At 45.4% G+C, this 22,554-nt stretch overlaps 1 protein-coding gene across 1 annotated transcript in view; it reads left to right on the top strand.

The window, feature by feature from the left end:
• Positions 1–18,550, top strand: part of SRMS (src-related kinase lacking C-terminal regulatory tyrosine and N-terminal myristylation sites) — a 75,035-nt gene extending 56,485 nt beyond the window's left edge. Inside the window, exons 7-9 of the mRNA XM_069243210.1 lie at positions 8,198–8,379; positions 11,717–11,873; positions 16,012–18,550. Of these exons, the coding sequence (XP_069099311.1) occupies positions 8,198–8,379; positions 11,717–11,873; positions 16,012–16,190 (518 nt within the window). The 3' untranslated portion in view covers positions 16,191–18,550. The remainder of the gene's footprint in view (positions 1–8,197; positions 8,380–11,716; positions 11,874–16,011) is intronic.
• Positions 18,551–22,554: the final 4,004 nt, after the last annotated feature.

Below are 22,554 nucleotides of genomic sequence, written 5' to 3'. Positions count from 1 at the left end.
GACCAGCCTTCGATCAGGGGATCTCCTCGCAGCAGTATCGCAAGAGGCTCTATCATTAATGCGAAGAGCAATGGGGATAGCGGGCAACCCTGTCGGGTTCCGCGGCCAATAGGGAATGGGTCGGAGACCACTCCATTCACCCGGACTCGAGCTGTCGGTTTGGAATACAGGAGTCTCACTAGGCCTCGGAATTTGGGGCCAAGTCCATTTTTCTGCAGGACCAATTCAAGGTAGGACCAATCCACTGTGTCAAAGGCTTTTTCAAAGTCCAGTAAGAGTAATGCCAAGGGTGTGTGTGACAGAGTCCTGTGATGTGCAGAGCCAGATGCAGCCGCATAATGCAGTGCCTGGTGCTACGAGTGGGCATAAAGCCACATTGATCAGGGTGCACTAGTGTGGGCATTATCTCTTTCAATCTAGAGGCCAGGGTCGAGGAAAGCACTTTGATCTCAATATTCAGAAGTGAGATGGGTCGGTATGCCGAACAATGCCGCGATGGGGGTTGGGTTTTAGGTATCACAACTATCGTAGCTTGGTCAATCTCGGTGGGAAATCGGCCTAGTTTCTCGGCTTCTCCATACATATTGAGTAAGTGGGGACCCAATATATCACTGCATTTGTTATATAGCTCTGCCGGGAGTCCGTCAGGGCCTGGGGTCTTGCCCGATGCCAGGCCGGAAATTGCACTGGTGATCTCTGCGAGGCTAATAGTTTCATCCAGTCTATCTCTTGCCTCCAGGGAGATCCTGGGGAGAGTGACGTCATTCAAGAGGGGGGTCTCTTTCTCAATGGCAGGGCGGGGGTGCATTGCATAGAGGCAGGCATAGTACGAGGCAAAGCTTTGTGCAATTTCAGCAGGTGTCCTGGAGAGGGAGCCCGAGGGTTCTAAAATCTCAGGTATAACCCTGCCGGCCAGAGGGCGAGCCGCCAGCCATTGTAGGAGCTTCCCATTTTTATCCCCCCAGCCATATATACGGGCTACCGAAGCTCTCCAAATGCACCTAGCCGAGTCTAGCATTATGTGTTTAATTTCTTCTCTAACCATAGTCAGCTGTCTCAGGGCAGTGGCAGACGAAGAGGTTGTTTGTTGGCGTTCCAGTCTCAGGGCCCTAGCCTCCAGGTCAGAGATCTGGGAGTTCCTGTCTCGCTCGCGGGAGCGGAGAATGTGCTTGGCATGCCCTCTAAGGGTAGCCTTACAGGCGGCCCATAATGTTCCCGGGGACCGGACCGACCCCAGATTCAGATCAAAATATTGGGTTAGTTGATTTCTGATCTCCTGGGTATAGTCTTTGTCTTGTAAATACCATGCCTTTAGACGTCATACCGGGCGTCTGGAGGGATCTGCTCCACCCAGGCGGACCCTCACTGGTGCGTGGCCGAAACTCCCCGGGGAAGTATCTCGGTCCCTGTGACGCTTGAGAGGTCCAGAGCGGACATGAATACCAGATCTATTCTGGATTGCGTCCAGTGGGCGGCCGACGTGTGAGTGTACCGACGATCCCTAGGGTGCCAGGTTCTCCATACCTCGCAAAGGCCAAGGCTCTCGGTCCAACCAGTCAGAGCAGAAGCCCTGGCTAATCTACTGGCCGTGATCTCGCCGGATACATCTAAATCGGGATCGAGAACCGCGTTGAAGTCCCCTCCCAACAGGGTGGTCCCCTGGGGCAGTTCCACAACCACTCGGCGAAGCGAGTGCAAGAAGGCATCAAGTCTCGTCGGGGGGGCATATGCAGATATAAAGTTTATCGGTGTTCCATGAAGAGTCCCCGTGGCCACAACAAATCTGCCCTGTGGGTCGACCTGCGTGGCTGTGATCACCACAGGCAGAGAGCAGTGAAGTAAAATGGCTACCCCTCTAGAGCCCCTGGAGAAGCCCGCGTGGTATACTCTGTCATATCCTCCCCGCATGAGCATGGGGCACCTAGTCCCAAGGAGGTGAGTTTCCTGTAAGAGGACCACTGAGGGGGAGTACCTGCGGAAAGTGTTAAATACTGCTGACCTCTTAATCTTGTCCAACAGGCCATTTACTTTCCAGGAAAGGACCTGGGTTAATGAGTGCCAGGCATGAGTTGCGTAGGTGTTACATAGGGCTGAGTGTCAGGCTGTGGACCCAGGGGCGACCATTCCAAACATAACAATGAAATAATAAGAGACCTAACCAACTTATTCCTATCTAAACTAACTTCAAAAACCCCAGCCCCCAACCACCCCCCTCCCCATACTACCACCCCGGAAGCATCTGTCGCCCAAATACCCAACCAAAACCAGACAGCCAGCAGGACTGTCCTTGGGGTGGAGTGGTGGACCCCTCCATATAGTCGGATCAATTACAATTAGTGATAGCCTGCCAAGTCTCGGGTGTCATATATTAGAGAGGCTTGGCGCCTTCTATAGTGACCCTTGTAAGGTCTGCATAGGTAAGTCTGACATCCCAAGTCTTTTGGACTCCCATCAGTGGGTGTCAAATGCGTCATATTAACCGAGGGCCGGGGATTGGCTCAAGTTGTTATCATCTATTGGTTGGCTTGAGGCCTGAGGCCCCAAGGGGTCCACGGGTTCCCTCTCTGTTAGTGAGCCAAAGTCTTGGATTTCCTCATTATTTTCCAAGGTGCTTGTGTCTTTCGGTCTCCCTCTCCGGGATCTGGTGTGCCTCCGGCTCCTCCGGGGGCCTCCCGGGGCGAGGGGACCAACCCGAGGGGCCCTCTCTGAGTTTCCCGAAGGCCCCCCTCGGGCTCCGACGCCCTCCTCCGTCAGCCAGTCCCAAGCCTCTTCAGGTGTTTCAAAAAACTGCGCTCGCCTGGCCAGGAGGACCTTGAGCCGCGCGGGGAAGAGGAGCATGTATGAAAGTTGCATCGCTCTAAGTTTCTGCTTAACGTGTTCGTACGACCGGCGGCGGGTCTGGACCTCACGGGTATAGTCTGGGAAAATTAGGATTTTATGGTTCTCCCATTGAAGAGCTTCCAACCTCCTAGCCTCTTTCAGGATATTGTCTCTATCCTTGAAGTTGAAGAAGCGCGCAATCATTGGGCGCTTTGGGCCGCCTGGTGGGGGGCGAGGAGCCAATGCCCTGTGTGCTCTTTCGATCGCGAACCAGGGCGAAAGGGACTGCTCTGGCATCCAGGTTTTAATCCACTTCTCTAGGAACTCAGATGCCCCGCCATCTTCTATGCCCTCTGGGAATCCGATGAAACGCAGGTTATTACGTCTTGACCGGTTTTCTGCATCTTCCGCACGACGGTGAAGCTCGCCGGTTCGGGTCTGCAGCTGGGCCACTTTACTTCTGAGGTCAGCTAGGTCGTTTTCGGTCTGGGAGACTCTAGTTTTAACCTCAGTGATCCGGTTCACTGCGTTTCTGAGGTCCTGTCGAACAAGACCCACGTCTTCTCGCACTTCCCCGATCTTAGTCTCTACCGCAGACTGTGATGATTGAATGGCTTGAAGGATGGCACTCACTCCGTCTGGTGCGGGGCCTCCGCTGGCTGTGTCTCCCTCTCCTCGCTGGCCCGCCAGCGTCGTGAACTGGTCAATCTTTTGCTGGGAGGGTGGGGGTTGTTTGTTCGCCTTGTCTCTCCCCATCACAATATCGGAAACAGGAGTCAGGTAGCTCACTTCTTGCGGTCTTTTCAAGTCAAGCCTAGGTCCCCTGCACGCTTGTAGTTACCACAGTTATAAAGAGGGCGTGGGAAGAGGTGTTCAGGCCCAGGTTGTGGTCTTCTCCACCTTTGGTATCCGGTGACTCCACGATGGGTCCAGCTCCGTCCCGGCCCAGCCGTTAACCGCCATTAGGTATTAAATGTTAAGGGGGGGGTAGGGCATCTTCTTTCCCTAACTCCTCTCCCCTCCCCCACCCTGTTGTCACTTCGTGCCGTTACCTTCAGTAGGGCCTCGACCGGCCCTAGTGTTGATCACGCTACACCCGCGACGCCATGAGGTCACTCAAGGCCTTTGCCCTTCGTTGGGCCGGATCGCGGTGTGTTTCCCGGTGTGGCAGTGGTCCGCGGTGGGCCTGTTCAGAACGGGAACCCGGAGAGGGTGGCCCCAAGTCTCTCCGTTCAATTTGGTTATTCGGACATGTCAGTATCCTCGGAAAGGCCTCGTCCCATCCCGGTGTCTCCGCCACATTCCGTGGACCCCCAGCATACCTTTGTCGTCACTCACGACACCAGGAAGTCCCTCTCCGCAAACGCCTCTCCGCCGCTCCAGCCCCGGCCAGCGGGGTCTCCCCCGGGTGCAGAGCAGCCTCTCAGCTCCCCTCGGCCGATGTCCTCGAGCCGGCGCACGGCCGCAGCGTCACCCACACAGCGCTCTCTCCCTCTGGATGCAGCAGCACTGCTCCTGCATGCCGCGAGGACCACGTTTGGAGCGCAGCCTCAGCTCCCTCCAGGGTTCTTTCCTCATCCCGCCACACCTCCGTTCCAGCTCAGCCGCACCGGGAGGGATCGTCGGTCCGGCCCCGACTCAGCCGCGGGAGTCAGCCCCGGTCGCCATTTTGTTTCCAGGGACGGATCGGGAGCGGCTCGGGAGCGGGGCTGCTTTCATGAAGTTACTCGCCGCCGGAGATCCCCAGGGGTCCAGGGGTCGCAAGGATCGTCAAGACGACGTCTTCAACTCGGTCAGGCCACTCTAACTACGGGCGGATGACGGAGGGGTCCAGAGCACTCTCAGAGTGCGACCGCCATCTTGACGCCCGAAGCCACACAAACAGAATTCTTAACAAGCTATTAAATACATGATGATGAACATCACAGAAAGCCTTGGATGGTAGATATAAAGTGTTCTTCTACATTCAAAAGCTACTGGGGGCTGGACCTCCTGGACCTGCTAATGTATTATAGAAAAACACCATAAAGGGTACTAGGGCCTGATGCAGAAAGCGATTTTATGTTTGTAAAGTAAAATTTGAGCCTTTGCAACCACAAAATGTTTTTTTTTAAATGTATAAAACCTAAATTGCTACCAAATAGCAATCTGGTTGTCAGACAAAACACAGAATCGCTATTTGGAAGGGACATGTAATGGGCTATCCTCAAATACAGATTCCTTAACTTATATATTAATGTTGTGCAACCGAAATCCAGTCACAAATATGAATAATTTACCACCAAATCCAATTTGGCGATAACCATTACAAATGCTTGCTTGCTCAAAAAAAATGTTTGTATAAATATATATTTTTTTAAACTTGTCCTGTTCTCTATTTAGGAAAATAGGCTGCATTCAAGTAAAAAAAAGAAGAAAATATGGCTTTATTTAAAAGCCATCACAGACATTCTGGTTTGCTGATGCCAGCAGGCCACCATGCCTATGACTCTAACCTATCGTAGTGAGTTTTTATTTGCGACCTATGTAATGCATATTAATGAGGTACCTCAAATTGCAACCCCCTTTGAACAAGTATTTTGTAAACCAGCCTACATAGGGTGGTTCACAAAATGCAAAAAAAATCTGTAGAAGTCAGTGTACAAAATGCACCACTTCTACAGAATCCATTTTAGTAGACAAAGAAATTGCAAATTGTTATTTGATGCAATTTACGATTTCTTATTAGGAATGTTTGTACATCAGGGACTGGTCCCTCCTAGCAACAGACAATATTGGAGCCAATATGGAGTCAGTCATAGTTGTCGTGGTTGGGGGATGGGGGAGGACGCTGTAAGATTTAGCATGAAATCCAAACCAGGTAGGCGAGATAACATCTATCAAAGTAACCATACTAGAACAGTACCTATGACCTGGAATTCGATAAATAAATGGCTAGGACTAGCCACATTCCACCATAAACCCCATTTCACTTTAGTCCCTCTGCTTCTCCAGTATTCACACATGTGCCTTTCTATAAGCAGAGATAATATGTTACAATAGGGCACATGTTCAACAAAGATAAGATCAAACTATTTGAAAAGTATAAGCTCTTTGGCCTACATAGATAGATGAAATAACATAGCAGGAAGGGAAATGGTGGGACAAGTATAAAGACCACCTATGTTGTGATTTAGGAAAGGGCTCTTCCAGACTCCATGAAAGAGATGCCCATTAAAAAGTGATGCTTGATTGCTATCTCCAGCTGTTGAAACTCCACCAATTTTACCTGAATGTTTGTCCACTGTCCTGGCAGGATATGAGGTTGTGGGTGACTTCTATCACATATGGTATGATTGTTCCCATATTAGACTTTATTGGAAGGAAATTTTAGCTGCATTGAAGGGCACCCTGGGATATGCACTAGCAACTGATATTTTTTATCACTTGCGCGCCCCCTCCAAGGACACCAAATAAAGGTTTTTGATCTGGAATCATTTAGGGCTGTGAAGGTTATCTTGGGCATTCAGTTGAAGCTAAAGAGGGCCCTGTAAGGGTTTTCCATTGCCTTAGTCATTTAAGGCAGAGTTGAACTGTAATGACATCTCTCAACGTGACTACCACTCGTGCAACAGCCGCCTATGGCTGTCTCTCCACTACTGGCTCCCGCTCACACTAATGCCTTCCTCCAGCACAAGGCACTGCGTTGTCCACGGCAGCCATCTTGTGTTTTCCTGATGCATGTCGACTCAATCAAACCACCAGCCTGGATCGTGGAGCAATTTCCTTGTGCGGGACGGATTCTTTCTAACGTTGCATGCAGAAGAATTTTCTACTGTACTCTTCTTGCAATGGAGTTATGAACTTATTATAGTGTACCATCATGTGTAATTTAAAAGAAAAATTCACTATGGCAATTACTGGAATTTGTTGGTTTTACTCCTGCTCTTTTCCTAATCCAAGATGGCCAAACCTATTCCAAGAATATCTCATATCCTGTTTGGCACTATGAATGTGGCATCCAGTTTAAGCCCAGGTGTTTTGCAATAGTTCTTGATTGATTGCACACTCACTGGATTCTGTGGGTGCTCTGCCTTTTCCAGGTCATACTTGTTGTGCATGCCTTTACCTTGCCCCTTGTTCTGGACAGCATGAAAGATTTTTTTCTGGTCCCCAGTTTCCCTTCCTGCTGGATATTACTTTCTGGAACAACTCTAGACTCCCAACTCAATCTGGCATTTGGGTTTGTTTCCTGGAATTGTAGGCCATTCATACGTACAAAGTTGACCCTACTCCCTGCACCAGTAGACCTGCTGTTGACAGCCCCTTCTTAGGCTCGGTATCGTATCCATTTCTGGAAAACTGTGGTTACGAAACAGTTATAATGTGTTAAGCAACTGCTACAATGATTTTAAGGCACATGAGACCTACCTCTGAACTATCTTTCGTCTAGTCTACCCAGAAATTCCGGCCCACCCATATTAAGCTCTCTGAACTTGTTTCCACATTAAGATAGTGGATGGTGAGCAGTGCTTAATCTGTGCTTGTTGTTTCAGATGCTGAGCACCAGCACTTAGCTTTGAGGGCCGGGGCTTATTCTTCTGTCTCAAGTATTTGCTGCGAGCAAAAGACACATATGGGAAAGACGGAGGAAGGGAAAAACAAAAGTGTCACAAAGGGAGAAAGTAGAAACCTGCAAGAGTTAGCTGAAGGGGCCGAGAGTGGCTGTAAATGGATTGAAGTGGCCCGAGATGGCTTCAGGATTACGCCGCTTCAGTATTCTATGTTCACCCATTTAATTGCAGCAGCAGCACGTTTAAGAGGAGGGCTTTGCGCACGGCACCTTTTTAATTTTCAAATTATGCACTGATGGTGAGGATGCCATGACTTTGCACTCTTCTACTTAGGAATCAATTATGGTTTAGCACTTTGGGTTGCTCCGCTCATATGACAGCCTTCACTTTTAGATGTCAGGTGGTGGAGGAGCTTGTCTGCTGTCACTGACTGAAACTGTACAGTTAACATTATGCTTATATACTGATGTCATAGATTTTGGGCCAGATGTACCAAGGGGTTTTACCCATTCTGTGTCTATGGAAAAATACTTTAGTACATATAGCCCTTTGTGTCTCATGTTGAAAATCAATGAAAAGCAAATACATAAAAAAGAAAACCTTTCAGTGTATAGTGGTATTCTGCAGTACATGTTTTCTGTCAAAGCAAGGTCCTGGTAAGATGTGATTGTACTCGAGAGGCTTTCATGATCCAGCTGCGCTTGTGTAATGTAGATTATTTGCCTCATCTTCTTTCAATGGTTTGTGGTCAGTAATTTTTTAGATGTAGTTCAGCGACAGCACCTGAAATAGGTAAATTAATAAACAAGTTGCCTGTTTCCTAGACTGCGACCAAATAGTGGTGAACAAGAAGTGCTTGATGCAGTTTGCCTGCCACATTGCAGAGGGTATGGCTTATCTGGAGGAGAGAAACATCATCCACAGAGACCTGGCAGCCAGAAATATCCTTCTGGGACACGACCTGGTCTGCAAAATCGCTGACTTTGGGTTGGCAAGGCTCCTGAAGGTGAGTTTTACAAAAGTCTCTTCCAACCTTCTAGATTCCCTGACATGCATCATTCTGTTCACCGCATGTGCACATTTTGTAAAGCATGGAGAAGAACATGGCTGAGAGAGATAGATTCACATATTAAGCAATCAGAGCATTAGCTGAATGATTGGCAAAGTGATGGTTTCTGGAGTGAAGTCAGAATTAGATCTCAAAGTGATGCCAGAATTTAGGAAAAGACGGTCATTGGGGTCATCGCCGGAAAACATGACAATACACCAGTTGTACAGTTTCTTCGTGCAATGTATGTTTGTAATATAATTTTCGTAGGATGGCAATTTAAAATTGTCTGCATTGCTAAAGGGATGGAAGAGATTGAAATGTGTTCTCAATGTGTGCCTTAGGAGAGCATCTGAATGAATGGCCTGGATATGAGCCTTTCTAGGGGTGTCAGGGCGTAAAACTGACAGTAAAGCAACCAACTACATATGGACATCATGATTTACAGGTACTGGGATTACAAGCTGGCATGACAGGAAAGCCCGCTTCATCCACTTTCCTCCCTGGGCCCCACTTTACCAGTGCTTTCGAGTACGATCTTTCTCTGAGAATACAGGTACTTCCTTGCGGTACTGCTATGCATGGAATTGGCAGTGACAACACATCTCTGCTGGCCAGTCAGACCTTTGTTGGGACTGCACACGCCAGCCCATAGGGTTTAATAGTTAGAGCGCCTCAGAGCATCTCGTATTGGGCATTATTAAGGCAAGAAGATGATGTCAGTATCACCATTTTAGGGTTCAATACTGTATTTGTGGACTTTTAGACTGAACATTACAATTAAAAATACATTAACAATGCAGTAAAAAATGTCATTCTGTTCCATAAAATATTTTGTAAACACTATAATTCTGTCCTCTTCAATCAGTTTTACTTCACAGCACCCAAACACCAATAAATCCTTAATTTAATCAACTAGAAAAGCACCAATGAAATTAACCAAAAACATAGTGAAACAGGAGTCGTGAGTATTAAGCAAGGGAAATTGACTTCCTATAATTTGTAGGCTATTTGATAAAACAATCCTTTTTGACATGAAGAGCCATGTGCCTGTAGTCTCTTCCATGTTCAGTTTTGAAAAGACTTGGGCCCTGATTTATACTTTTTCTGCGCCACATTTGCGTCATTTTGTGACGCAAAAGCAGCGTAAACTTACAAAATACAATTGTATTTTGTAAGTTTACGACACTTTTGCGTCATAAAATGATGCAAATGCGGGGCAATTTTTTTTTTATAAATCAGGGCCATGGTACACTAATTGAGCTGTAGTTCTGTGTATGTTACAGTATCCGAAGTAAATAACTTGATTTTAAGAATTCTTCAAAATAACTTTTTGCACTATATTAAAAGAAGACTTTTTCTGAAGATGAGGTTTGGGATAACTGATGTAAGCTGGGATTTAGGGAGCCTAATTGTAAGGGCCAGGCCCCCGAAACTTTGACTTGTGGTCATCGGAGGATTTGGCTCCTAGATGTTCTCTATATGGATTGAATGAATTCCTTAGTGCTTTGTTGATCCAGCTTAAACTGGAAATATGTAGACAGAGACATCTAAGACACTTAGGCCCATATTTATACTTTTTGACGCTAAACTGCGCTAACGCAGTTTAGCGTCAAAAAGTTTTGCGCCGGCTAACGCCATTCTGAAGCGCCATGCGGGCGCCGTATTTATTGAATGGCGTTAGCCGGCGCAAGCAGACCGGCGCTGCCTGGTGTGCGCGAGAAAAACCACGTACACCAGGCAGCGCCGGCGTAGGGGGAAAATGGCGCATGGGCGTCTTAAAATGGGGCAAGTCAGGTTACGTCGAAAAAATCGTCGTAACCCGACTTGCGCCATTTTTTTTCGACGCCCATCCCCCATCAACATGACTCCTATCATTGTAAAGATAGGAGTCATGCCCCCTTGCCCAATGGCCATGCCCAGGGGACTTCGGTCCCCTGGGCATGGTCATTGGGCATAGTGGCATGTAGGGGGGCACAAATAAGGCCCCCCTATGCCACAAAAAATAAAAAAAAAAATACTTACCTGAACTTACCTTAATGTCCATGGGATGGGTCCCTCCGTCCTTGGGTGTCCTCCTGGGGTGGGCAAGGGTGGCAGGGGGGGTCCCTGGGGGCAGGGGAGGGCACTCTGGGCTCATTTTGAGCCCACTTGTCCCTTAACGCCATGCCTGACCCAGGCGTTAAAAAGCGGCGCAAATGCGCCGTTTTTAGCCACGCCCACTCCCGGGCGTCTCTTTTGCCCGGGAGTATAAATACCACGTAAAGGCCTGGGAGTCATTTTTTAGACGGGAACGCCTCCCTTGCATATCATTAACGCAAGGAAGGGGTTCACGCTAAAAAATGACGCACATTCCGGGAACTTTGGCACTATACGCCTCTAACGCCATAGTATAAATATGGCGTTAGTTGGCGTTAGTTTAGCGTCGAATTTGCGTCGAAAAAAACGACGCAAATTCGGCGCAAACGGAGTATAAATACGCCCCTTATGCCCGTATTTATACTTTTTTTTAGCGCCGCATTTGCGCCGCTTTTTGACGCAAAACGGCGCAAACCTACAAAATACAATGGTATTTTGCAAGTTTGCACCGTTTTTGCGTCAAAAAACGACACAAATGCGGCGCAAAAAAAAGTATAAATACGGGCCTTAGATGGTGAGGACTAAATTTTGAACTGTCCCAACTACACTACAAGGTAGCTGATAACATCGAAGATGACTTTGTTGGATGCCTCTCTAATTGAGACAAAACAAACATTAGTATTTTTTAAAACTGAGTTTCATACGAGAGATCGGAAACACAGATCAGATAAAATGGCAAACGGATCAGATAAAATGGCAACAGAAAAAAGTGATTATTACAATTTACACAGCTTTTTAGTGCTGGCGGCCATCTCAGTGTGTCTGACAGTTGTGGATTTTGGTATAAGTGTTGGGGGGCTTCTCCACCTTTCTGAAGTTTTTGAAGATAGATGCTTCAGTGCTAATGTGTTGTCTGGCAGCTTGATTATATCCCCCTTTGGATGTGCATGGTGTAGTGTGTACTGAATGTCTGGGGTAGGGTGCTATGCTGTATGTGGTCTTTATGCTGATAAAGTGTGTGTAGGTTTGTATCACTGGGTAGCAGGTGGCACGATAGCCATTGGTTTATTTGGAACTGTTTTATCCTCCATCCTGGTGGAATTGCCTGTTAGTCACTGCAAGATTTTACCTAGAGATTCGGATTGGAGGAACAATTGTTTGAAAATATCTGTTTTAGTTGAACATTTACTCTCTTTTCCTTTCTACTATGTGCCAGGATGACATTTATAATCCAAGCTCCAACACCAAGATTCCGGTGAAGTGGACTGCTCCGGAAGCAGCAAACTTTCATAACTACTCCTTGAAATCAGACGTGTGGTCCTATGGCGTCCTGCTCTACGAGGTCTTTTCTTATGGGCAGCAGCCCTACAAAGGTGAAGCAGAGCTTCCTTATTTTCAGCCTAAAGTAGAGGTATTTAATGTCCATAATTTAAATGTTAATGAAAGGACTGGGTCCTGTTGAAAAACCAAGGGTCAGCAGAAGTGGTGTGAGGCAAAGAGAGCAAGGGAGTTTTAACAGAAGCATCAGAGGATGCACACAAGGAAAATAAGATGATTGTAATATTGATTTCAGTTCTCATGGTCCTTGTACCCACATCCTTCCCAAGACATAGAAGATACTTTGTTTGCTTTGAGAGGTGCAAGGTTTGTACCACGTCACTAAAGAGAGTGCATGGTAGGCTCTTGCCCTTACGACAAGCAGTGCTCTCCAAAAAACGCCCCCTCCCCACTTCAGTTCCCTAAATTCCACCAGCTTGCGATGCATACAAAGATAGAGGGCATAGTGTCCAAGTCGTAAAGTAACTAAACTACAGCAAGTAATGTGTTCTTATGTTTATATCTGGTTATAAATCTTTATACGTACGAAGATAACAAAACATAGGGCTTGATTTAGAAGTTGGCGGAGGGAATACTCCATCCCAAACGTGACGGATATCCCAACCACCATATTATGATCTCCATAGGATAGAATGAGATTGTAATATGGCAGACGGTTTTTTCATCACGTTTGTGATGGAGTATTCACCTCCGGCGACTTCTAAATCAGGCCCATAGTCTTCTCCTCATTGAAATGACCACTGCTGAGAATACAAGCGGTGACAACACTGCTCCACTGAATAAGCTAAGTGCAAGGGTAAGTGTGGTCAAGCCAGGCCCAACACTTGGGGCCTGGTTCAGAACTCAGCGGATGGGTTACATCAGCACGGTGCCGAATAGTCGATCTTCCAAAATCTAAATCCCATAGAATATAATGGGATTTAGATTTCGGCTGATGGGATATCCCTCACCGCTGTGACGGAGTAACCGCCTGCCAATCTCTAAATCAGGTTCTTAGCCCTAAAACGTACCCTCATCCTAAATACCCTAAACCTAACCGTTACTTTAATCCTAAACAGTACTCTAAGCCGAAATCTTGCCTTTAGCGTAACCCAAAATGTTATCCTAACCCTAAACCTAATCCAAACTTTAACCCGAACTTCAGGGCTAAACTTACCACCCCACCTAGACCAAACTTTAACCCTACTCTATACCCTGAACCTAACACTGCCTCTTACAGTAACCCTAACAATATCGCTTACACTTACCCTACTACTTACCTCTCTTGATGTTGTGTTATACTCAGTAGTAGCGTTGTCATTAGTGGTAATTTTGATGATTTAGAATCTATGTAACAGTACATAAACGTAGTGAATTCTCAGTAGTGTGTACACTATTTTCTGCCTTCTTTCTCAATTTGCATATAGATTCTTAAGTTTCTTACAAGAATATCATTCATGACACCCAGAACAATCGAAGTCGGACTTTCCCTGAAACATGGTTTGGATACACTGGTGACAGCTTACTTGTAGACAGCCAGAGCATATTGCAGTTTTAAAAAGAATTATATGGATTAGCTCAAGAAGGTCTTTTGCAGGTGAGATCAAAAGAAGTGCATATCTGAGATGCGACAGAAGCAGTTTTAGCACTAAAGGGCCACTAATGAGTCAGGTAGAGCTGTTTCCTCAACCGCCTTGCCAGACAATGAGTACACCGCTACAGACTCATACCCAATGCCTTCGACAGAAATTCCTCCTGTTAAAGCCAGGAAGAATGTCTGTACAATAACGGGCCATGAATCTGGATTCCACAGGTAGAAAATGGCCCACTAAATCCGGGCACATCATTTTAGTTCGTACTCCAGATCCCCAAAGTCTATAATTGCATGGTGCAGGGGGGAAATTACCAGACAGAATCAGTGATTCTGCTGCCTTTAATTTTGGCAGCCCTGCAACATGCAACTTGAATTCTTGATTTAACTGCATTAGTGGGGGTGTTTGCAGCGGCTAACTCACCAGTATGGTAAAGCATGGCACTTTTGTGGGAAAAAGAGAACGTTGGTGTCACTTTCTCTTTTAACGGACCACCAAAACCGAAGACTTTCCAAGAATTGAAACAGCTTTGTGAGATACAAGTTAAAATTTTAGACTTCCTTAAAATCCTAATTACAGAGAGTTATGGCTGTATTTTAAGATTGTTTTAAAAAGAACAAAGGGCCTGATTTAGATATTGGCGGTGTTATGCCAAGCCGTGTCAGTGGTGGACCCGAGAAGACCGGCAAGTCAACCCTGTTCCACCCACCATATTTAGATGTTACAGCTCTGCAAGCGGAGGACTAGAAACGGTTTGCTGATGGAGGGAGACAGTGGCGGGACCCAATGGACTTTGTACAATGGTGGGGGCTATGGAATAGAGGTAAATGACACACACATACTGTACCTTAGCCATATGTGTCCCCCTGCACTACACATTACACAACACACCACATACACACCATCATCCATTACAATTCCAACACAGCACAACCCCTACATGCCAACAACACACACTGACATACATCCATGACACAACATACACACACCATTGACCCTGCACCCACACATGCCACAGCAACCTTCACAACTACACAAACACACACACAACTGCACACATCACGTCCGCCACACAACAAAACTCGCCTGAATGTGTCACATGGCAACACAACATACACAACAAAATTGGTCTCACGTGAAACTGATACACATACAAACACAACAACATCCCCCACTCCAGCTCCCTCCACCTCAAACAGCCAATCCACACACACACTCACACACACATGTACTGACTCTCATACACTACAGATAGCACAAACCTACCTGTACAGGTCCCCTTGTGCTGCACACACATGGAGACTGTTGTCCATTGTGAGTGACCCATCATTTTGGTGCCAGCATTCATTTTGCAATGAATGATGACACCACAATGACAGTTGTGTATATGTGCCATATGTGTGTTGTGCAAGTGTGTGCTTATCCATGTGTGACACAGTTGTCTCTCCGGCCGATGCATGTCACAGTGATTTAAAAAAATTACTGCAACATGTATATGCCTGCAGTGGTCCCGACCTCCTGTGCAGTGCCCACCCAACGTACTCTAGCAATACAGCGTCCCTACCTTTGAGTCCGGATCCGGGTGTGTTGTGTTTTCTTTGTGAGTTGGTGGCAGAATTGATGGCTGTCGTGTCCAATCGAAGATGGAAGTGGAATGGGGAAAAAAGATGAGTTTTCAGCCTTTTCCCCAATAATCCGCCAACTCAGAAGTGGAAGTTTGACCACCACTTTTTGCTTGGTGGCAAGGCACATCAAAATCTGCACGGCAGTAAGAGTGGCTGGGGCCCGGCCAGCATCCACTATTCCCTCTCCCTCTGTTGATGTGGGTGGTGTTTCTTGGTGGAGACGGTGGTTCGAATGCAGGCTTTCATCTTTAGAACCACCAACATCTAAATACGGTGGGTGGACAGTCACGGCGCGTACAGGTTTTCAATCGAAAAGTCAATGGCGGGACCATTACCGACAACATCTAAATCAGGCCAAAAGAAAGATTGTTTTTCTTCGTCGCATGAAAATTTGTAAAAACCTTACACTGAAATGAAAACTCATTCTATAGACCTTATTGGTCTCACATTCGACAAATCCAGGATGTCACTGCCTGTGATCCAACTTAAGAGCTGTTATGAAGTCTGTTTTCCATTTCACCAGTTTAGCATCACTAGTGACAGAGGGATTAAGGTGATAAGCCTTAAAACTTCTTACAAAATGTTCTAAACAGTCCTGTGCTGCACCTGTACTGTGGAGTAGTTTTGTACTGCTGTTGCCTGAGTTGCACCAGTTGTACGACAGAAGCTTGCACTGCTGTTGGCAGTCATGTATCTATTCTGTATGAGTAAAAAGGCTTGCACTGATGGCTGCACTGGTTGCATGCACAAAGAGAAACTTGAATTACTGATAGCAATATTGTACCTATGATGTGAATAAGGAAGAATTGCACAGCTGAAGCCAGTTGAGTAACTGTTCTGTATGTGATAGGCAGTTTGCACTGCTGCCACTTACCCCATGTTGTACCCATTTTATCGTTCATTTATAGTCTTTCTTTATGTGTTACATAAAAAAGAAACACTAAATCCGCTGTTATTTTTCCCCTAACCTTGCCTAGGTTGGAATAATCGAGAAACGATTGATCAGATCTGCAATGGATACCGTCTGCCGCGCCCAGAGATCTGCCCTGTGGACGTGTACAGCATGATGCTGGAGTGCTGGCGGGAACTCCCCCATCTTAGGCCCACTTTTCAAGAACTAAAACAGAAATTGAATACTGTTCTCAAGCACATGTAGTAGACGTCCTTGGAATTAGAGACAGTTCTTCAATGGAGTAGGAAAGGGTTCCTCCTAACCTGTTTTTTGTACAATGTGAGCAGAAGTTGCATTTCAAATGGCATTTTCTCAAATGCACCTAACAACATATTTTCCTCTTTGACTGGACACTGGACTCCTAAGCCAAATATGACATAGGAAGCAAAAAGCTGCATAGGATCAGCCCTGCCTGGATTGGATTTCAAGAAGGCCAAACCCAGATATCTGTCTACAGATCAAGTGTGCTGCTGGTAGTTCAGGGACAGGCACATGAGCAAAGAAGGATGACTTCTACTTTTTGTTTGGCAGAGTCCCATGTCGGCACTACCTTACTGGAATCTGTAGGCTTTGAGGGACATGGGCAATGTGAGAAGCTTGCTTTGCAGTGCTGGAGTATTGCCTCTAGTTCTCTCAATCCGACAACACGTGAATGCCTAGTGACTTCATTCATAATAAATACTGGGTAGGCTACACAAACCAACTTATTATTTAAGGCTGTTACTGAACAATGCCTGGGTAAAGCGTACGAGTCTGCTTCTCATAAATGCATTCCAGAAAATGTATGTCTCTGAGGAGCTCACGTCACCCCGAGAACTATCTGCGGTGAACCCCAGATTAACTAGATTTAGCCAGAAAAGTGTATTAAGTAGTCTTTTTTGGGTGTGGCTTTGAGCCTTTGAGGTTAAAGGGCTCTGAACATTGGAAACAATTGTCAATTTGTGTAGCACATACTGCAAACTGCATTATTGCCAAGCACTCTTGTAGCAAGTCCTGGATTAAGGACTGATAGCATTAAGTTGTACTGGGTCTGGAACTCAAGAACTGCTTGTCAAAATAACACTGTTGGCTCAGTGGGATGGGCATCCTCCCTCTTGTAGCTGGCTCAGGGACCTATATAGCATCCTCCATATGAATTCTTCTGTGCAAGAAAGGGATGGAAGCCAGTTGAGATGGGGCAGCACCAACCAAAACCTTAGCAAAAACCAGTTGTTGTATCATCAAAGTAGCCTTTAAAGTCAGAGGGACAGGCGTCTGCAAATAATGAGGCCCCAAAGCATAAGGAGGAAATCTTTAATTCTTTCAGAAAAGGTCCCGCAAGCAGCAAAGACCTCGTTTTTTATGAGAAACCTTATGCACTCCTTAGCACCACGGGGAAGCAGCATTTCAACAAGCGGATCTTTGCGGTGGGAGACTGAGGAAGGAAGAGGGGAAGAGTCAGAAAATGATATGCCAGAGACGTTGTCCATTATTCAGACATTTCTCCTTGTGGTGGGCATGTGGCTGTGAAAAGGATGGCACCTGTGGCTGATGGAAAATGGAAACAGCCACTGAGGTTTCAAGTAGATGACTGCTGGCAGAGTTAAAATATGAGAAAATATACCCACAAGAGAGGAAATCAGAATGTGAAAACTGGAATAATGATGGAGCCTGTAAGGTGTAAACAGATGAAGTAAGAGAGAACCCCAAAGGAGGGTAGAAGCAGGTACCTCCTACTCAGAATCTGCCAATGTTAACAACACCCAGCGTAGAACAAGCGTTACTGCAGCACTCATAGCGGAAGGGATATTGATAGATTCACCAGTGTTGAGCTCACTGCAGAGGACTGACTCACAGCCAAGGCTCTTGCAGGGGTCACAGGTTTGGAATATCTGCACTATACTCTTCAGGCTTCCTATGTTCATGTGATGAGTAAGTATAGATAGTAATAACCCCGAGCCCACTTAGTTTGTGAAGCAACCATTTTCCATCATGGATCCGCGTTTGATACTTTTGTTTCATAACTTATCAACCACCTGACGTATAGGTACTAGAGTTCTTGGATCTATCAGCCGAGATTGTGCCGGAGCTCGCCCAGCCTGTGGAAGCTATACGAGTGACCAGTGATCAGCTCGCGAATGAGTGGGTGTCGCTCACGGATTGTGGCAGCTCTGCTCCGCGTGGGACATCAGAGATTTCATCCATGCTGTTGAAAACTAAAAACAAAAAAGTGCTATGCTAGCCGTAGGGTCCAAAACTATAAAACAATAAAATAAAGGTTAAATTATGAGCAATACTGTTTAATAGCAACAGTAAAAAAAAAAATATGAATTGGAAATGTTTTTGAAGCAAATGGGGCGGTGCTCTATGACACATAAGTGGAGTAGCATATACTTGTCGTAATGGGGTGGGGGTGGGGGTGTTCTCACTCATTAGTTGCAGTCAGGGGAATTGAGGTGGGGTGAGGATAAAAAAAGAAACATTGATCCAGTAGCCTTGTTAGTGGGCTCCCCCCTTGTATGAAGGCTTGAAACTCTTCTATGTTGTATTTAATTAAACATCATGTTGGCTGTTTCTTAACATTATGAGAAGATCAGTGCAGAATATTACTTGACTTGGTAGCCTGATCTGGATTATTCGGAGGATCACTCTTCAGTACTTCCTGATCTAGAATTTTGGTCTATTAACTTTTAAACAAGGGCAGAAATGTGCTGTATTTAAGGCATAGAGCACATTCCTGTCTTTTCCTCCTTAACTGGCAATGGTCTGCCTAGCACCAACACGGGCACCCTAGCACCATAGTGCAAGGGTGCCTGCACTGCATGCAGGACTGTTTTGTGAAGGAAGAGGCACAAAAACAATCTTGGGTGGCTTTTTTCCCACTTTCTATGTGTGCTGAAGATTGCAGCACACATAGAAAGAGCTAAAAACGAAGAGAAATAGTGATATTTCCCCTCGCTGCACCTCCTTTGGGGAGGCGTAGGGTTTTGGTGCATGCCCAGGTTTAAAAGGTCTTGTAAATTGGGGGATGCATATAAATCTATGGGTGTGGGAACAACCACTGCAACTCCCATGGAACACCTACGCAGGGCAGAGTAGTTCAACGCAGCAGCTTGCGGTGCATTGCGCTATTCCAGATTTATGAGACCACTCAAAGTCACACAAAGTGGCTTTGTGTGGCTTCTTAAATCTGACCTAGAGCCTTGCATCACACATTTACCATTTTGGGTGGTACACATGTGACGCAAGACTCTCGTAAATATGTCCCAAAGTTTTTAGATCTTAAGTGCTATAGACAAATGTTTTTGAATGTTTGACCAAGATCACTTTGAACACACTATGAACATGGTCTGGTAATAGACGGAGTTGTTGCAACAGGAGATTCCAGGAGCTGTAACTTCATGGAAACTGTCCAGCGTGCCCCCGATATTTGCAAGGAGGGCCTTGGATAGAGATCATCGCTCCTGGTATGGACAGCTTGCCAAAGATGATACAAGGTCCTTCCTTAAGTTCTGATTCCAGCAGGTGGGAGTGTGGAGCCCAGTTGAACTGCAGGGATGTGGATTTCACTGAGAATCAAGCACCGATCTTTCCCCACACATCATACACAAAAGTAGCGCTAGCAGATGGCACAGGGTGAGGATGGGTCATCCACACATCTAACATCCCTTGAAGAGACACAGAGAAGATAGAAACTAAAGGGCAGGTGAAAAACATCAGGAGCAAATGGCAGGCTCTCTTTATACTTGAGGAAAGAAGCCTGCAGAACGAGCGTGATTCTTGTCATCATTGAGTACAAAGATTAAGGCCCATATTCATACTTTTTTTACCACCGCATTTGCGCTGCTTTTTGACGCAAAAGCAGTGCAAACTTAAAAAAAAACAATTGTATTTTGTAAGTTGGCGCCGCTTTTGCGTAAAAAAATGAAGCCAATGCGGCGCTAAAAAAGTATAAATATGGGTTTAAATTCTTGTCTGTGCATTGTGCTAAATAAGTGATGAAAAATCCAAGTCCCATTTCATTTTATAAAGGTGATTTAGTTTTGGGATTGTCACCAGGTTGCTTTGTCTAATGTTTGAATCACAAAGTTAAACAAAATAGTGGAGTTAAAAAAAAAGTTTGTGGCGTTGATTTGGGCCTTTCTCTGCAGATGGAAAACTGGACAGAGCTTCAGGCATGCATGGTATGGGGGAAGATATTTTAGAAGGGAAGAGGTCAGACATGCACTGTTCCTTCACATCATTCTTACATAGCTTTGAAAGCATTTCCAGTCCTTACTATTATGTGTCCCTCATCTGCAAGCTGTAGGCAGGAAAGAGATGGACACAGGAGTGTTACTCTGCTGTGCTCTAGAGTTACCTCCAAGATAAGGCGGGGGTAAGGAGAAAAGAGCTAAAAAAAAAAAAAAAAAAGCATTTGCAATACAGTAGGTCTTGCATTGGCTTGGGTTAGCGCTATTGGCATTGCAAAATCGTAACTGGACTTTTCTTGCATAATAAATTGGTCAACCCTGCCTCATAATTTTGTCTTTTCCTACCATATAATTCCAGTGGCCCTGCATATAACTAAATCACTTCCATGTACCTTCTTCCTCTAGCTGCAAGACAAAAATGAAAATGTTGACATTTAGCATCCTAATTTAAATCTGCCATACTAATTCCAATAGAAAATCACTTTCACCACCTCACCATCAGAGTTGCTGGCTGGCTAACACAATTCCCTCAAAAAGACACAAGACAGCCACAGAGTAGAAGGGTCACCCAAACATATCAAGAGTGTTCAAATAGTCATAGTGCAATAAGGATGTTAAGTTGGCCTGAATCATGGTCATAATTCTAATAAGGAGAGGTTATTAAAACATATAAAATTATCATATAAACCTTTATGAGAAATAAACATTTGGCATTGAGCTTTACTGCTTAAAACAGCCTCTAGAGGGCACCATAACAAAATATAATTTGTAAGAAACATGGTCTTGTAACCATATTGTTAGCCCCTAGAGGGTATAACCCCCTGAAAAAACCAGGAGAAAGTCATTCAGTGTAACCATACCATATACGTAGCCCAGTGGTTCCCAAACTTTTTTGGTCTGAGGCTCCCTTGACTTATTGGCCATTGGCCGTGGCTCCCAGTTATGTCACTTTTTTTTTTACGGGTGAGGGGATGTAAGCCAGGTCTCTGGAGCACTTCCATTTTTCTCCTTGAAAATAATTGGGATGAAGCCGATAAAGGGCTTCTGCGACAGGTGTGTCTTCCATAACTCTCCCACTTGGCATTCCCACATGTGTTACTCGGGTCTACAAATGCACATTACAAAAACCTAACAAGTTTGATTTATTTGCACTGTGATTCTTTATTTTTCATACTACAGCTTCGTTCTAAATGTAACGTCTTTAGAATGGAGCCGTATGGTAGTATGAAAGGGAATGAATCGCAATGCAAATAAATCAGACTTGTTAGGTTTTTGCAGTGTTACGGTGTAAATTGTAAAAAAACCTAATGTTTTGTTTGTTTCCACTGCAAGTCTTTCTCTTTCATACTACCGTGCGGCTTTGTTAGCTGTACGGCAGTATGAAAGAGAAATACTAGCAGTGGCAGCAGTGCTTAATTTGAGACTGTGGTTTCCGGTGGAGGGCACCTGCACTTGTTTATGAGGCCCGGCACTTAGTTTTCTGCATCAGGCATTTATTACAATCAAAAGACACATATGGGAAAGACGAAGGAAGAGATGGAGGGAAGAGCTCCACAATGGGAGAAATCAGAAAGCTCCAAGAGTGAACTGAAGAAGCAGGGAAAGGCTGTAAATGGATTAAAGAGGCCAAAATGGATTTAGGATTACGCTGCCTCAGTATTTTGTGCTTGCACATTTAATTGCAGCAGCCGCTTATTTCAGAGGAGAGCTTTCAGCACTGGAACGTTTTTATTTACAAATTAAGCACTGACTTGATGCTTTTACAATTTACAACATAACATTGCACTAACCTAACAAATTTGATTTATTTGCTCTGTAATTCTTTTTTTTCATACTAACTACTGTATTGCTCCGTTCTAAATGTAAGATGGCTTTAGAATGGAGCCGTGCAGTAGTATGAAAGAGAAAGAATAGCAGTGCAAATAAATCAAACTTGTTAGGTTTTAGCAATGTTAAGTTGTAAATTGTAAAACTCATCAAGTTTCATATGTTTACACTGCGAGCCTTGCTTTCATGCAGTGAAAGCATTTCCAATGTTCCAAGGTGTGCGCGGCGCCCCTGGCGAGTTCTGACAGCACACCGGGTGCTAAGGCGCACACTTTGGGAAACATTGACTTAGCCCCTATAGGGCGTTTTTAGGGCTAACAAGCCTACTGCAATGATATTACAAACAAGGCCTCTAAAACAGTGCTCCTTGCAGCTGTAAAACAAAAGTTCTAGCCATGAAAAAGCTTAAAAGACACTGAACGGTGGGAGGGATTATTTTGGGATCCCCACTAACCTAGTGTGGGGACCCAGAGATGATGTAGACAGAAAGAGTGTTTTGATTGTGGTCCCATTATCCTAGGACCACCACAGGCTGAGATCTGAGCAAAAATCTTTTGTAAAAGTAATGC

This window comes from Pleurodeles waltl, chromosome 7 (genome assembly GCF_031143425.1).
Source record: "Pleurodeles waltl isolate 20211129_DDA chromosome 7, aPleWal1.hap1.20221129, whole genome shotgun sequence".
Lineage (NCBI taxonomy): Eukaryota > Metazoa > Chordata > Amphibia > Caudata > Salamandridae > Pleurodeles > Pleurodeles waltl.
Note: the sequence above shows the minus strand (reverse complement) of the source record. Positions and strands in the feature narration are given on the sequence as shown.